This window comes from Nicotiana tomentosiformis, chromosome 3 (genome assembly GCF_000390325.3).
Source record: "Nicotiana tomentosiformis chromosome 3, ASM39032v3, whole genome shotgun sequence".
NCBI lineage: Eukaryota > Viridiplantae > Streptophyta > Magnoliopsida > Solanales > Solanaceae > Nicotiana > Nicotiana tomentosiformis.
In genome coordinates, this window is record NC_090814.1 from 148,534,763 (window position 1) to 148,552,470 (window position 17,708).

Sequence of the window (17,708 nt, forward strand, 5' to 3'; positions counted from 1 at the left end):
ACATAATGCAAGTAAGGTATGTGGTCATATTGCCCTTGGCTGAGAGACTCTTCATAATTATAACTATACTATTAATGGAAGAATATGGTGGCTATGGGATTCAAGTTACTATACAATTACTTTGCTGAGAGCAGAAGCACAACTAATTCATTATTCAGTTAAAGGGATTGCTGATGATATTGATTGCTTATTGACAGTTGCGTATGGATACAATACTGTAGAAAAGAGGAAACATCTGTGGGAACAACTGGAGGAGATTGCACAGGGGATTACCAAACCATGGCTTATTGGAGGAGATTTCAACACAGTTTTATACTCACAGGACAGACTTTATGGAAATCCATTTAATGCAACAGTGACTAGAGATTATGCAAATTGTGTTCAAACACTAGATCTCAATGAATTGACTTGGGAAGGGGAGTATTATACATGGTCCAATAATCAATCTGGACCTGACATGATATGGAGTAAATTGACAGAATGTTTGGAAACTATGATTGGATGATGAAATGGGGACACATTTGTATTGAGTATAGACTGCCTTATATCTCATACCACTCTCCTATGCGCATGAAGTTAACAATCAAAAAGTGAACTGGGAAAGCACCTTTTAAATTCTTCAACGTATGAGCAGATCATGAAGATTTCTTATATGCTGTAAAGCAGGGATGAGGCCATAGATTCAGCAGCAGGATAATGCAAAATATCTGGTTAAATTTGAAGGCACTCAGACCTATGCTAAGGAAGCTTAATAATGAGGAATTCAAGTTCATTAAGCAGAAGATAGAAAGAGCAAGAGCAGAACTTAGTGTCATACATGGGCAATTCTCTACACAATATACAGATGATTTATTAGTGGAAGAGAGACAACTAATATAAAACCTAGAGAAATGGGATTTGATGGAGGAAGGTGCTTTGAAACAAAAAGCTAGAGCAAAGTAGATCAAGCTAGGAGACTCAAATTCAAAGTATTTTGCAGCAGTTATAAAGGAAAGGCAACAGAGGAAACAAATAATTGAGCTTACTTCTCTTACTGGAGACAAATTATCTAAACCTGAAGATATCACCAATGAAATAACGAGCTTTTATAAATCTTTGATGGGATCTACAACTCACAGCCTACCAACAATAGAAAAGGAAATAATGCAGAAAGGACCAGTATTGTCACAACAACAGAGGATTATGCTATGTCAAGATGTTACTGAACAAGAAGTTTATGATGGACTAATGTCAATTGGTGATGACAGAACCCCCGGTGTAGATGGATTCAATGCATATTAAATTTTCAAGAAGGCATGGAAGATCATGCACCGTGAAGTTACAACAACTGTTATGGATTTCTTTGCCACTGGGAAGCTATACAGAGCAATCAATTGTATAGCTATCAACTTAGTGCCCAAGACTGGCAAACCTAAAACAGTTAAAGAGTTTAGGCCAATTGCATGTTGCACAGTGCTTTATAAGCTTATTTCAAAAATTCTGGCTGCTAGAATTCAAGCTGTTATCTCTACTGTAATTAGTGAAGCACAGGTTGGCTTTATACATGGTAGGAAGATATCTGATAATGTCATTTTAGCACATGAATTGGTCAAAGTCTATTCTAGGAAATACACCTCCCTAGATGTATGATTAAGATAGATCTTCATAAGGCCTGTGATTCTGTGGAGTGGCCCTACTTGAAGTAGGTTATGGAAGAACTAGGATTTCCTAAGTTGTACATATCATGGGTTATAGAATGCATACAGACTGTGAACTATTTTGTCATAGTTAATGGAGAATATTCAGTTCCATTCAATGCTACCAAGGGCCTTAGACAAGGTGATCCAATGTCACCTTTCCTTTTTGCAATTGTAATATATCATTTGAGTAGAAGCTTACATGATATTAAGGCAAACAAGGAGTACAACTATCACCCCAAGTGTTCAAGTCTCAAGATCACTCACTTATGTTTTGCGGATGACCTCTTGCTATTTGCTAGAGGGGATGTGAAATTAGTAGATGCAATAGCTCATAAATTCCTGCAGTTTGCAAAAGTATATGGGTTACAGGCTAACCAAAGTAAGAGTGCAGTGTATTTTGGAGGAGTATCAATAATAGTGCAATAACAGATCTTACAACACTTGGGTTTCACCACAGGAGACCTACCTTTCAAATATTTGGGAGTTTCTCTATCTACAAAGAAATTGAGTATCATGCAACGTCAACCTTTGATAGACAAGATGACATAAAAAATAACATCATGGACTGCAAGGAAACTCTCATATGCTGACAGAGTCCAACTAGTCCAAAGTGTTTTATTTGGAATACAAGCTTTCTGGGCTCAACTTTTCATTATTCCTGCCAAGGTGATCAAGGTCATTGAAGGTATATGCAGATCGTATGTGTGGTCAGTACCAATGTGATCACAAAGAAAGCTCTACTAGCCCGGGATAAGGTATGTCTACCTAAAGCTAGAGGGGGGCTGAACCTTACAAATCTGCAAATCTGGAACAAAGTTGTTATAGCTAAAGTATGCTGGGATTTGGCTCAGAAGGAAGATAAGTTATGGATCAGATGGATCCATACCTACTACATAAAAAATCAGCAATTCAACATTACCCCGACCCCTCAACAGGCTTGCTGGATGGTTAGGAAGATCTTTGAAGCTAGAGGTTCCCTAAAGAATATCATACTTGCACAGACACCTAAGAAGAGCCTAATCAGACACACATACTTTCAACTGCTTGGTGACTATGCAAGGGTTGAAGGAAAAGCATCATGTTTAACAATGCTACACGACCAAAAGAAAAGTTCACAATGTGGCTATTGATGCATGAAAGACTACTAACAACTGATAGGCTAAGCAAATCGGGTATACATGTGAATACATAATGTGCTTTATGCCAAGAGTGGGAAGAAACTGTCACAACCCAAAATCACGTGATCGGCACCCGATATACTACCCGACCTAAGCGAACCAAACCATGTGATGCACACAAATCATATGCATGAAAATGAATTTAATTGCGAAAACTCCTTGAAAATCATATATATTTTCAAGTTAAATGATAAAATAATTTCCAATTCAAAGTCACACATGACATTTTTCATGATAATAACAATGAGACTAAGTAAAATAAATATACTTTCATGTATGTCGTGTACAACCCCGTTACTACAACCTTTCATAACTATCTATGGAGCCTCTATACCAAAGAATAGAACCAATAGTTGGAGTAATTCCAACAAAATAAAATAAGAAAGAACATGATAGCTACCACGAAATAAAAGTGGTGCTTCATAATACCTCAAAAAGAGAGTCATCATAGCATGACACCCTGATCGCATGCCACGTATTATACATATCCTGAAACATGTAAAGTAAGCAGAGCCCTGGAGGGGGGCCCTTAAGGGCCGAGTATACCACATCGGTATTCAATAAGTGTCATAGACTCTCTCTAACTTAAGTTCTCGGGACAAACTTTATAAAAATAATGTACCAATATTTGATATAAAACGATAAGAAATTTTATCAATTCATGACCCTTATTATTTTAAATAACAACCAAGTAAAATTTAACCCACAATATAAACTTTTAAAATATTTACATCAATGATAAAATCATACAAAATTATTCCATTTGCTTTAAGTCATTGAAATCACTTTCGGCTCCTTAGGCCTAAACATAAGAAAATCATCCTTACCTTTCACTTGGAGTACTATACTGTCACCGACATAAGAAGGTCAACTAGGTTATGTACCTAACGGCAAGTGTCATATACCTTACTTGCTCAAGTCATCTCATCGTAGTGCCGTACGAATCGACTCAGCCATGCTAATAATAACACAAAATAGTACCCTCTCGAGGAGAGCACTGTGTCGTAGTCTATACCACAAAGTGGCCATCTACGCCTACACCGGCACGTGTAGTTTCATGAAAACGAATACGATATATCCGAAGCCAATCTCGGTGAATACAAGTAACTCCCAAAATATTTGATACTTCAAAATAGATTCATAGCATAGTAGCCTCAAATGATCTATTTTTATCAAATCATAGCATTTACAGAAAATCTAAATCATTTGAACAAAGTTTAAATAAATAACCTTTTACGTGCTAAAGCCTTTAGCAATTTAACATCAATTTTTAAAAAACACCACAAGTGTTATTCTGCTCATCAATTTCCAAAAGAAATACTTTACATGAAAACTTATTTTTAGCACTCAAATATATATATACTCTTGTCAATATGTAAATTTTGATGAAAACTTATAACATTTAGCTTGAGTGTCATTTTGCCAACAAGATTTAAAATAAATTTTTATAATACAGAATGACACTACATATGCAACATAATATTTTAATATATGGAGACATCCGTATTTGTTTGTCCCTAGAAATACGAAAGCACATTTGCAAACAATTTAAGTATTAACTCGAAACATGCTTTTAGAGAAAGTCCCTCAAGTAGAGTAAGTTTTAATCAACTTACCTCGCTTTTGCTTTATTAACATTCACAAGCTTTCAATCCTCCCCCATCATTCCAATGTTGATTAAAATGCTCAACATCACCAACAAGTCGATATTTACAATTAGATATCCTAATTACATTAGAATATGACCTAAGATATTGATTAATATCCATATATGGCTCATAAGTTGACTACAAGCCTCCAACAACTCAAATCGTTAAATAGTTTTACATGCTAGATCATTCAACTTCATTCTTATGTTTTAATACCCATTCGAAGTCATTAATGATACTGCATTAATTGTCCATTGCCACCAAGTTACTATTTATCGTCTTCCATAATCAATACTTGCAAAATATACAATTCGGGTGATTACTTAGTTGATCACTTCCATCTTTTGCTAATAAATAATTTCATAGGTTTATTGTATTTATAAATTTCATCGCCAAGATTACCATTCATCTTCTCTCTTATTTTCTCAAAAGTACTATTCATGCCATGAACTAGAGTTTTATAATCCAATCTTTCAACCATTAAAGCTTGTAACAAATGCTTCAAATACTTCTAACTACTCATAATAAATGAGTTTGAAGCATTAGAATTACCTCTAGTAGATCAATCTTGAAAAATCACAACTTTTGGTGATTTTGGTGTTTTTAAGGATTTGATGATGAAATCTAGCATTTGGATGCAAGAATGATGTTAGAACTCATGTATATTGAGTAATAATCAACCCAAAACATCATTAACAACTTACCTTAGTTGATTGGACTTGATTTGAACTCAAAATTGCCCCTTCACCTCAAGAACACTAACCTCCAAATACTCAAAATACTCTCATCCCCCGACCTTGTATTTATAGGCCCGAATTTCTGGGTTTCGGACGCGGCCTCGGATGCTTCACATCCCCAGTTCACTCCTCTTCAAAGCTCGGATAAGGATCTGGATGCTATGGCAGCACTTCACTGCCAGTCTTTCTTTCGGACGCGGCTCCGGATGCTTCGCATCCGCAGACTCCTCTGCCAGCCTTTGGTAATTTGGTCATAACTTCTTATAGGAATGTCCAAATGATAAATGGTTTAAATCGCTAGAAACTAGATTCAAAAATCTTTCATTTGATAGGTTTTACATCACATAAATCCTTATATATATGTTGATATGCTCATCAAAAGTTTGGTCTTGTGCGTACTCATTTGGAACTTTAGTCTATCATGTGATTTCCAACTTGACTTGGACTTAGGGCTATCCTTAGACCCCACATCACTTATAATATGTCTCGTACACTTATTATCATATTTAATTGATATCCATCATATTAATAGTCATCGTTTGCACACAAAATAATATAATTAGCACACATCAACTTTCTTAATAGCGCTTAAGTACTTCGAAATTTTTCGGGGTGCTATAGAAACAAAAGAGCACATATTTGTACACTGCAGATATGGAAGAGATGTATGGACAAAAGTATGGCATTGGATACAGTTACACGAGCCTACTACAAGTGGTTGAGGTGAATACCGTCAATGGATCATAAAGTGTTCAAGAGAAAAATCCCAACAAGCACTAATCTTCAAACTCGTCTATGCAGAGGCTATTCATCATATTTGGATTGAGAGGAACTTACGAATATTTGAACAAAGGAGTAGGCAATATGGAAGCATTGCAAAGGAAATAACTTATATTTGCTGTGTTCGGGCACCCCAGGATCAAAGCTCAATTACAGTCTTATGTCTTTTAATATGGTCAAAGTAGGGAGTAGGTAATTTGCTATGTTTGTTTTTCCTATTAAGATAGCTAGCTTTGTTGGCTTAGCTATGAATCTGTAGCTAGCTTTGATGATTAATAAAATTAAGTTAGTTACCAAAAAAAATAAATAAATATACAATATGTAAATTGTTGAATTTAGTGGGCGTTTGGACATAAGAATGGTAAAATTTTAAAAAAAATAAAAAATTTTTTCAAGTGAAAATGATATTTGAAAATTAGGGTTGTGTTTGGATATGAATATAATTTTGGGTTATTTTTGAAGTTTTATGAGTGATTTGAGTGAAAATTTTAAAAAATAACTTTTTGAAGTTTTTTAAATTTTTGAAAAATTCTAAAATTTATCTTTAAGTAAAAATTAAAATGACTAAACACTGATAAAAAAAAGTGAATTTATTTTGGAAAAAAATGAAAAATTTCTTACGTTGAAACGACTCTTAATTTTCAAGCAAAAAGATGTATAGTAGTTGTACCTTTGGCTTTTAATTAGTTCGTGTAGCTAACGTGTTTCGATGAGAATGAGAATTGCTGTTAGTTTTTATAGGCGTCAATTTCATCACTGTTCCTTCAGTACTTTCCTTCCTCACGGTACCCCATTGCCGAAACAAACCCATATTCTCTCTCTCTCTCTCTCTCCTTTCTCTCTCTAAACAACGCCGTTGGGGACAGGTATATCCATTGTTGAAAACTGCTCTCTAGGGTTTTGAAATTTCCCCATTCCTGTAGCTCAACAAAAAAACCGCTTCTCTTTTTCTCCCTTTTCATTTCCTTGTAATCATCATCTCATCTATAGAAGAAAAAAAATGACGACTTCTGCGGTGAAGAACAATTTTTTGCCACCGGGTTTGGTATCCAATCTTCAGGAAGTTCTTCTCAACAGAAAAGGTGTGGCCCAAGATCAGCAATCGAAGCCCAATAATAACGATGAGCCTGCGGCTCAGCCTTCTTCTTCCGACTCCGTTTCCGGTGATGCAGCTGACACCGACGGCAAAAAGCCCGTTGTATTGGTTACAAACGCTGATGGGATCGAATCTCCTGGGCTGACGTGTCTTGTTGATGCTCTTGTTCGTCAAGGCCTCTGTAATGTTAACGTCTGCGCTCCCCAATCGTGAGTTTTCTATAATCTCCCTTCATTTATACTATTTCTTGTATATACTCCCTCCATTTTATTTTATATGACATAATTTGCTCAACGGAGTTTAAAAAAGAAATGAAGGATTTTTGAAACTTGTGATATTAATCATGACATAACATTTGTGACTATAAAAGTTTTGAGAAGTTTATAGTTAAATTGTTTCTAAACGGAGGAAGTATCTTTTTAACATTGGTACAAGTTGTTCTGCTACATTAGTTTTACATACCCACATAACGCCAATCCCAACTCTTAATAGGAAAAAGAGAAAGAAAAATTAAGTTCCATGTATGATTTTAGTGTCGTTGATTTTGAAATTTGTAATGTGTTTTCAGCTAATTTTGTTTTGAAGTTTGAATGTGGACCCTTGAGGTCGGCTTTGTGAGTTCCATTTTGTTTTAGCTAAAAGCAACACATTGTGAATGATTCTGAAGATTTTTCTTTTGGTGATTAATTGATATCTGCTATTGTAGAAATAAATTGGCCGAACCCAACTTGTTTGTGACTAAGGCATAGTTGTTGTTATGGTTTTAGTGTTGTTAATTTTGAAGTTCTTTCGTGTGAATTCAACTAATCTTGTGTTGACGTTTGAATGTGAACCCTTCAGTAAGCTTAGTAAGTGCCTTTTTTTTTGAGTGCCTTTTAGGTTGAGCTAAAAAGCAACACATCCGAGATTTTGAATGACTTTGAAGAATTTTTTGTTTTGTGGTTAAAATTAAATCATGTCTGTTATTGTAGAGATAAATCGGTGGCGGGTCACTCTGTTACTCTTAAAGAAACCGTTGCAGTTACGCCGACAGAGGTTCATGGTGCTACTGCTTATGAAGTATCTGGTATGAACATATAATTGCTGTAGGATTATTGTGAAACATAGTACCTTGACTTTGTTGAACAGTTTGTATATTAGAATTCAGCTTAACATTGTTATGCTTCTTGGATTTAATCTGCTTTCAGGGACTCCCGTAGATTGTGTGTCATTAGCCTTGTCTGGGGCACTGTTTTCCTGGTCGAAGCCGGTCCTGGTATTCTTTTGCACCCTTTCAACTATATCATTGCTTTGAAAAGGATATTTTGATTTGGTATTGCTAACCTGCTGAGTCTACTCTATTTTCTTTCCCCATGGATGTTTAGGTTATAAGTGGAATCAACAGGGGCTCAAGTTGTGGCCATCATATGTAAGTACTGTTTCTTTTTGGTTGGCATTCCTTTTGGCTTCATAAGCTGAACCTTCCAGAATCTTTGCCATTGTAAACTATAACTCAGCACACATGTATTGCTTAAAATTATTTGGTTACTAAGTTTTTCAGCTCGTGGACAGAAGGTTTCTGTCACATGTATTTCTTTTGCTTTTATGTCCTTAAGAATTTGTGACTATCTATATCTATTACTTCACTGTCCAGGTTTTACTCAGGTGTCGTAGCTGGTGCAAGGGAGGCATTGTTTAATGGCGTGCCATCCATATCGGTATCACTTGACTGGTATTTACCCTTCTCGTACAGTACATGACTGAAACTTCGATCAGTCTTCTCGTCTTAAATTAATAGCATCTTCAATAATCTACTTTAGGAGGAATGATGAAAGTCAAGAAAGTGATTTCAAGGATGCCGTGAGTGTTTGTCTACCGTTGATAAGTGCAGCCATCAGAGATATTGAAAAGGGAGCTTTTCCCAAATGTTGCTTGTTGCATATCGGACTTCCGAAATCTCCTCTGACAAACAAGGTATGTTATATATCTCTCCATCTCAACTGCGCCTCCATGGGGAAAGAAAGAAATGAGTAATATATCACAAAACCTATGTGTCAATGTCTATGGTGGGTCAGGGTTCCATGATGACTATGGTCATGCTTCTCTTGCTAAGCCCCAAAACAGTTCTTGCACCCACTCCAGTTTCCAGGAAGAAAAATGAAATCGAACCCGATTCTTTTAAATTGTTAAGAAAATGAATTTGATTTATGATTTGGTTGTCTGACCATTGCATTAGAGATAAATAATGCCCTTATAACCGGTATAAACATGAAAGATTAACGTGTGTTTATTTGTGTTGGGTGCCAAAGGCAAAAGCACATTTCCATTTTTTCTCCAATCCACCTATTGTTGAAATCAGGGCCTGCCTTTATGTATACAGACCATATTCTTCTTGCTTGCATAAAAAACAGATGTCATTTCAGCGCCTTTGTTTGACAGGGATTCAAATTGACCAAGCAAAGTCTCTGGAGCTCTAAGCTTTGCTGGCAAGCTAGTTCATCTACCAGAAATCTTGCTGCTGGGCGTTTTCTTCCAAATCAGCAAAGCCTTGGGATGCAGCTTGCTCAACTAGGTCGAGATGCTTCTGCGGCAGTGAGTAGACACTGTTTCTAACATAATTGTTGCTTCATGTCATGTAATAGCATAATAATTGCATTATGGTGAAAGCAAGTTCATCACAGAGTGATGCTATGAATCTTTTGGAGAATAGAGCTCCTTTGTTGCAAAGTGGTGATGTTACAGTTAGAGATTAAGAATTAAATTGTCCCCTGTCCTTTATGTAAAAGAAACTTTTAAAGAGTTGAAGTTATCATGAATAAGTGTATCAGTATCAATCAATCAACTATGCCTCAATCCCACTGTATACTGTATAACAACTTGTCCACCCAAAAAAAGGAAAAAATTATATAACTAAACACAGAAAGAATAATAAATCTAGAAGTTCAAGTGCTCAACTGAAAGGATGGTTACTAGAAAGTTGATTCATTTTGCAGTTTCAGGTTCGCTAAGTAGTATCTGAGGTAGTTTTAGATGCCTCATCGTATTTATGAAGACAATAATGTGCAGTAATTGTTTGAAAACTGTGACATGCATTTGGAAAATGAAGTGGTGATGTCCCTACTTGTCTTTGGTTGCCCCCTTCCTCATGTCTTTCCTCCTCTCTTGGACATCATCAAACCTTTGCCTTCTTATTTTTTCTCAGGGTGCTGCTCGCAAATTAGCTACACAGAGAAAGAATATAGAGGTCGTTGAATCTGTTGGTGTAGCAGGGAAATCTGATCCCGATAGGAAAGTCAAGTACTTCAGACTGGAGGTAAGTGTGCTTTTTCCTTTCTCCCACAACATAGTATCTAGCTGCTTTCCTCTATGAGTATTGAGTACAAAGGGCCAGTTAAATTTCCAAGCGAAACTGCAAATTGTGACATTGTAATCTCTATCAAAAGAAAGGTGGAGAGATGTGATGTATCTGAGCTGTGTTAATAAATGGAATACTATTTTGATGATATAGTATAATTCTTCTGCTGATGTGTTGAAATGCTGCATAATGTGGTTACGGCCGAGTGCACCACCATTCCTTCTGCTAGCCCTTCTCATCTCTGCCCCCTCCAAAAAAAAAAAAAAAACCCACCCAACCCCGCCCTTATTAAGCTTTATATCAACTGGGTTTAATTTCTTCTCTCATCGACTTTTTTGGTTATTTGCACTGCAGTTGCTTGACAAGAAGCAGGAAGAAGAAGACGAGGATTTAGATTTTAGAGCTCTTGAAAATGGATTTGTAAGTCTGTTTCCGCAATTCTTGAGTACTATCTATTTTCCTACATGGCACTTCGGGTATTCTGTTTCAAAGTGGAACGTTTTTTAGCCTACTTAAAGATTTGAGAACTCATTGTCAAAGAGTTATATTTGGAGTGTCTTTTTGTTCTCTGCCCTTGTTGACATTACATATGGAGTGTTTGAGCTTACCTTATTTTCTTAAAACCAGTTTATACTATTGAATCGACCGCAATAGAAGCACTGTTCTTCAGATGCTCATGACTAGTTCGGTCTTTTTGTACTCTTCAGGTGGCAGTCACTCCGGTCTCTCTTGTGATGCATGTGGAAACAGACGTTCACACTGCTGCATCAGAGTGGATTTCTTCTGCATTAGAAGTGGAACAATGAAAGCATGAGCCACTCTTCAGTACTGTTTGTACATCTTAAGATGATTTTTGTTCTGGTCATCTTGCAATATTTACATGGGCCATATTTGTGATGCCTTAATTATTTATTTGTTTTAGTTTATCTGATCAACCTTTTGATTTGTGTCGTGAAGCTAATGCTTCCCGCTGTTGATTTAAAAGGCCAGCATTGTTGTAAAAGTGCCATATTTTTTTGCTTGGTACCACAAAATTGTGTTTTAGGTTGGTTTTATTGGGCAAATTGTTAGGCAGGATGGTTGGGATCTTCTTTTCACCTTGTAAACTGGAAACAGCCAGATGAAATATAGTGGAATGCTGTTGTCTGTTTGTAATGGAGTTGAGTGTCTTCTTTCTTTCAAGCTTCTTTTTGTTCTTTATTATTATTATTATTATTTTTTTAATCAACATATTTCAAGTTGCACAACAGTGATAATTGTGAAGAGATGTTTCTAAGTTTTGTTGGAGACTGGAGATTATAAACTGTGGGGAGTGCAACATTATGTGTTGAGCTTAGTATTGAAGATTGTGTGCATCTCTTGTGAAGTTTTGTTTCAAATATACTGTTATCAGTTATTCCTTCTACAATTTATACTCGTAACCCGTCTTTTACACCAAATTTCAAATTCTTGACTATGACTCCAAAGTAATTGACGATCTAAATCAGAATACCTCGAGAGACCAGAAAAGAAGAATATATGGCATTTTGCCATACCAAACCTCAGGTTAATTTTCAGGAATTACAGCTAATAGACCTTGAAATGCATGATCTTGATTTTTGAACTCTGCTTGCCCCACTCGTAAGGTCAAAGTCAAAAGTGATGCCCATTGGGCAAGCGAGGTTCAACACTGGTTAAACTTGAAGTTTTGTCAACAGGGCAAGAAAAATCAATAGTAGCACCCCTTATTCTCCACGGGCTCAAACTTTGATTAGAGGCAGGATTTCATCTTAGGCCATTTTTCCAGGACAAGCGAAAATTGACAAAAAGAAGGAAATGTGGAAAATTGCCAATCGGATCCTCAACTTTAAACTTTTTCCATTTTAACCCCTAGTGATGAAAGAAAAGAATTTTTTTTCTTGCTAATGGTTTTTTTTTATTTATAAATATAATTTCTTTGTAACAATTTTGTGCTCCATAAATTTCTATTTGTTCAAGTATGTAAATACATTGCCACTATGAGGAAATTTCTATTTGTTCGACTATGTAAATGAGTCGCCAATATGATACAAGTGAATTGATATTGCTCTTATAGAAAATATTTTGTTCCTTATCAAATTTTATTTGCAGACGCTATAGAGTATATACTCATGCCAGTTGAAAATGCTACGAAACATTAAAACAATTTACTTAGCTAAATACAATTGTATCTTGGACACTCGTACATACCTGCACTAAGATTGTATAAGGACTAAAAAATCAAAGTACAGTTGCGTCATCTTTTTTCTGAATTATATACTCCGTACTTTCATGTTTTTTATGAGGGGTCAACCCAAGATTTCATTTGAATATAATTTATACGATTTAAAGATAATGTCCTGATCAGAATTATCTGCACGGATTGACAGCTCCATCCTTGTACAAATTTCAAAGGACTCGAAAATATAAAAGTTGTTCACTATTCTTTCTTTTTTTTTTTCCAGAAAATATTACTACGTAATTATTAAACGTATTTTCTTTTTCAAAGTTTTTAAAAAAGTAACATGCAGAAATCGATTAGGATGTAAGAAACAGTACCACAATCGCTTACATCTGCTGAGGAAAACCATAGGAAACTGGTTGAAGTCCCTTTTTCCAAATTTGCTGTGATAATTTCCATGAAAATTTTGCTTTCTGAAGCTACCAAACACGGTTTCATTGTTTTTTTTTTAAAAACTTTTTCAAGAAAGAAAATGACAAAATATGAATTATCATCCGAAACCAAGCGTAAAAATAAAATAAAAAATAATGATTGGGTTGAATATTGACTGGCATATAATTTAAACTAAGAGGTGTCAAAAAGATTTAGTAACAAGAAGTGCAATATATCTAATGTAGAAACTTACGTTGAATTATATTTTGGCTTTTAAGTTCTATGCACAAAAAAGTGTAAAATATTATTTTCACAGCGGATACTTAATTTTTAATGGTAACTTTCTTCAATTGGCGGTAATCAATGCACATCCGTATATTCCTATCACATTTAGCCGGATTCAGTTTCAAATCATACTTGCAAAGCCTCTGGAAGAACTTCCTCAAATCCCGCACATGATCCTCTTGCATTAATAATCATTAATTAATTATCCGGTAAAAATGATAGTCTAAATAAGAAGCGAAGAAGAAAGAGTAGAAAGAATTATAGCCTGTTTGGCCAAGCTGCAAAAATCTGCTTATTTTGAAAAGTATTTTTTTTTTCAAAAGTGTTTTGGTGAGAAGTCGTTTGCGTTTGACTAATTAATTTAAAAAGTACTTCTAAGCAGCAATTAGTGATTGACCAAGCTTTTAAAAAGTGCTTCTAAGTGCATTTTTCTCAAAAGTGCTTCTCAAAAAGTGCTTCCGGGACAAATCTACTTTTTTCTGCTTCACCAAAATTGCTTCTAATTCTACTCAAAAATATTTTTTTTCCTTCTAAAAGCTTGACCAAACACTTCTAACTTTAGAAAAAAATACTTTTTAACTTGGAAAAACTTGACCAAACAAGCTAGCAAAGGGCATAGAAACTATTTCAAAAATTGGGACAATGGTCCCCTCAGTATCTAGTATCCGCAAATAGCTTCGCTTTAAATGAAATTTACACATTCAATATTTTGCTATTAGCGATTAGGAAAAGCCTATACAAGTGTAGCCATACAATTACTTAAATCAAACAATTGTCTTTTAATATATGAAACTTTCTTAAAGTGACAAGACTGTAGTTAGAATATTCCTTTTTAGGTTTTAATTGTTCTTGCTTGTAACATTTCCGTTGTATTTAATATTTGGATTTAACTTATATATACTCTATATAGTTTCGTGTATAAAATTTTTATACTATTAATTTATTTTAACATGTTGTAGTCGATAACTTGCCTAATTTTTCAAGTAACTAATTCTATTTTTTATGATAGGTTATCTGCAATTATCTTTTTTTTAATACAATAATGTTAAAATTCTTCACAATGTCAATGTATAAAAATGAAACTCTTAATCTTTTTGTTTACATGAAGCGAAGGAAAATTGTGACCAAGGGGCTCCACAAGTAAACACAGATATTGACATATTGAAACTACTAATATTGATCAATACAAATATTTGTTGTTACAGAGAGTAATTTCACGGGAGGGAACAAAGAAACTGCATAAAATAACACATAATTGGAAAGTTCTCAACTTCTCTATGCAAAACACTATATAACTGCACAATAATAATATGAAACTAGCTAATTCCCTCGATCTCCTTTTAAGCTGTTCCCTCATCATAAAAATCTCCCTTAATTCCCTTGGAACAGTATTACATATAGTATACTTGAGAATACAAAAAATAAGATGTTTAATACATATTTTAGCCCGAGTTTGTAGCGAAATCCCTGTAACACACTCACCTTTACCGGGAACCTTTTACGCACCAAACAATCACATCACAAATGCCAATTATTACATGTTTCTATGAATCCCAACTTGTAGGAAGACTAGGGTTCATCATAAATTGAGTATTGCATGATGATGGTGAAGATTTGGATGATGATGGTGATGATGATGATGGGAAATTAGATGACATGTGCATGCATTCTATTTGCTCCATTTCATATACTCCATTCATACCAAAATGTGGATGGATATAACCATTTGGGAAAGTACATGGGAGACTACTAACCACCATTGACTCAATTTGTTGTGAAGCAGCAGGAGGTGATGATTCCACAATGCCACCATTCCCTTTTATCATTTCAGAAAGCTTGGGAAGCAACGATACCTGCTGAAGATATAATTAAGTAAATAAAAGCGGGATCATCTAACAACATAAGCTTTTAGCAGGATGAGACGATCACAGCGGTTGTTGTGTTCACGTGAGTGGACATGGGCAGCCCGGCGCCTAAGCTCCCACGACGCGTGGGGTCCGGGAAAGGCCAAACCACAAGAGTCTATTGTATGCAGCCTTACCCTGCATTTCTGCAAGAGGCTGTTTCTACGGCTCGAACCCGTGACCTCGTAGTCACATGACATCAACTTTACCAGTTACGCGAAGGCTCCCCTTCGACGAGCTGAAGACATAATTTAGTAGTATATAAAAGTGTACACTCTCTAACAGCTTAAACCTTTTAGTTAAATAAGATGGTTACACAATTAACAGTACGTACCATCAATAAATCTTGGTGAGTTTTGATATCTGCATTTCTTGAATCCATGAAATTCTCCCCATTAGTGTAATTCAAAGAAATGTTAGAAGTGAGCATGGAATCGGAGTTGCCTTGTATAAGAACATTTTGGTTATAATTATCAAGATCATGTTGAGGATGAGGATAGTTGAAATTAACCCAAGTAGGATCATTTGTGATTGAGTCAAATGACAAAGGATTAATAAGGGAAGGTACCACTGGATTTAAATTTAAATCCCCATTTAAATGATTATTATTCATTTGGTGGTCAACTTGTAGAATTAGTGGAGAGTTTGTGCTAATTGGCATGAAATTAATAGGAGTGGAGTTGAGTGGGTAAAAATTCTCAAAAGAGGGATTAGGGTTTGTAGTTGTGAGATTGTTAGGAAAAATCATGGAGAAATCAGAGAGGGTTCCATGAGAAAGTAGCTTTTTCTTGATGCTAGAATTCCAAAAGTTCTTGACTTCATTGTCTGTTCTTCCAGGTAGATGCTTAGCTATTTGAGCCCACCTGTAAAGACAAAATGTCACTTTGCATGAAACTGTAAAATGACAAATATAATTCACCATCATCATCTAATTATCTAACAAAAATGAATTCTTTCTTATTCGTCACGGTTTCGAGTCGTGAAATCAGCCAGTAATACTTATGTTAAAGTAGGCTGTCTATATTATACCTTAGAGTGCGATCCTCCTTCGAACTCTGTAGTGAACACATGATATTTTGTACATTCGGCTGCCCGTTTTTTAGTCAAAGAAGATATGGTGATGATGATGAAGAAGAAGTAGAAGATATTTACCTGTTGCCAAGAATACTGTGGAGTTCAATGATAAGTGCAGCTTCTTGATGAGAGAAACTCCCACGTTTCAAATCTGGTCTGAGATAATTTATCCATCTCAACCTGCAGCTTTTTCCACATCTTTGAAGCCCTGTACCGTACAAAAATATATAAAGTCATCTTTCAAACAACAACTTTAGGGAAAATCTATGTCTTGAAGCTAAGGCTTTAAGCCTAAATAAAAGAAATCTTTGGGTGTTTGTTAGAGAGGCGCATGTACATGAACTATACAAGAAACCTTAGATGTATATAGCAAAACACATATGACAAACCCGTAGAGACGGATTCAAAATTTAAACTTGATGAATTCAATCTTTTACGTTTTTAAACTGAATCATGGGTAAGATACGAATTGAAATTTCAGTGATCTTTTACTGTTTCGTGACGAAAGTACTGAATCAAACCCATTGTACAAAGGCTGCATCCGCCTTTGTGAACAAACACAAACAAGAAGATTGGCATAAGTTGATTTATTTTCTCTATTAAAAAAAAAACCAAAGATAGAGAATGAAGAGGGGGGTTTTGTTTTTGTTTATGTGGTTCGAATAAAGAGCAGAAAATCAAGTAAAAAACAAACCAGCAAGCTTAGGAACAGAGCTCCAACAACCATGGCCATAAGTAGTAATGTACTTAATGAGTTTCTCATCTTCTTCAGGAGACCATAGCCCTCTCTTCACTTTTTGTTTGTTGCAACATGTATGATGCCCCATCTCTCTTTTTGTATATATCCCTCTCTCTGCTAAATGCAGATATACAACCAGAGAGTACTGTAACAGTAACAGATTCCACAAAGAAACAACAACCCAAAGAAAGCAGCTGGCACCTCTACCTATATATAATCTAACCCCAAAAAAAAAAAAAAATTTATTTAGTGATCAATCAAGAAAATGGGCTGGCTGTTGATGAAGTTATATTAATTCAATGGAAATTAAAGCCATGAGTGTGGGAGCTAGAGAGGGTCCCTCTTAAAAAAGAAATAGTACACTCCATTAGGGTTTGTGGTAAAGAGAAATGATGTGTGGCTCTATGTCTTATAATAGGAGCTGAACACTCAAGAGTACAGATTGAGAAAGATGACCTTAATTTCAATTTGTTTTAGTATTGATTACAAGTTTTATACTGATTGCTAGCTTACTGTAATCCTACTTCTAACTCGGAAGTTCTGAGCTTGAAACCGATAAAGTATTGCTTACAAGTTTTATACTGATTGCTAGCTTACTGTAATCCTACTTCTAACTCGGAAGTTCTGAGCTTGAAACCGATA

General features: G+C 35.3%; 2 protein-coding genes across 3 annotated transcripts; one reads left to right on the forward strand and one right to left on the reverse strand.

Annotated features, from left to right (window-relative positions):
- Positions 1-6,769: 6,769 nt before the first annotated feature.
- On the forward strand, positions 6,770-11,635 carry LOC104108863 (uncharacterized). The gene is made up of 10 exons (XM_009618002.4): positions 6,770-7,328; positions 8,091-8,185; positions 8,307-8,374; positions 8,484-8,527; positions 8,753-8,830; positions 8,919-9,072; positions 9,538-9,690; positions 10,301-10,411; positions 10,808-10,873; positions 11,161-11,635. Exons 1-10 carry the CDS (start codon positions 7,024-7,026, stop codon positions 11,257-11,259), a joined length of 1,173 nt encoding a protein of 390 aa, XP_009616297.1. The 5' UTR covers positions 6,770-7,023; the 3' UTR covers positions 11,260-11,635.
- Positions 11,636-14,533: 2,898 nt separating this feature from the next.
- LOC104108862 (transcription factor MYB8-like) lies at positions 14,534-17,498 on the reverse strand. Of its 2 annotated transcripts, none has more exons than XM_033659341.2 (4): positions 17,022-17,498; positions 16,406-16,535; positions 15,588-16,116; positions 14,534-15,205 (listed from the first exon to the last, which is right to left on the reverse strand). In XM_033659341.2, the coding sequence occupies exons 1-4, from the start codon at positions 17,152-17,154 to the stop codon at positions 14,894-14,896; spliced, it is 1,104 nt and encodes a 367-aa protein (XP_033515232.1). In that variant the 5' UTR covers positions 17,155-17,498; the 3' UTR covers positions 14,534-14,893. The 2 variants fall into 2 exon arrangements, with proteins under 2 accessions (XP_033515232.1, XP_009616295.1); XM_009618000.4 differs by having other exon boundaries at positions 14,536-15,202; positions 17,022-17,495.
- Between the last annotated feature and the right edge of the window lie 210 nt (positions 17,499-17,708).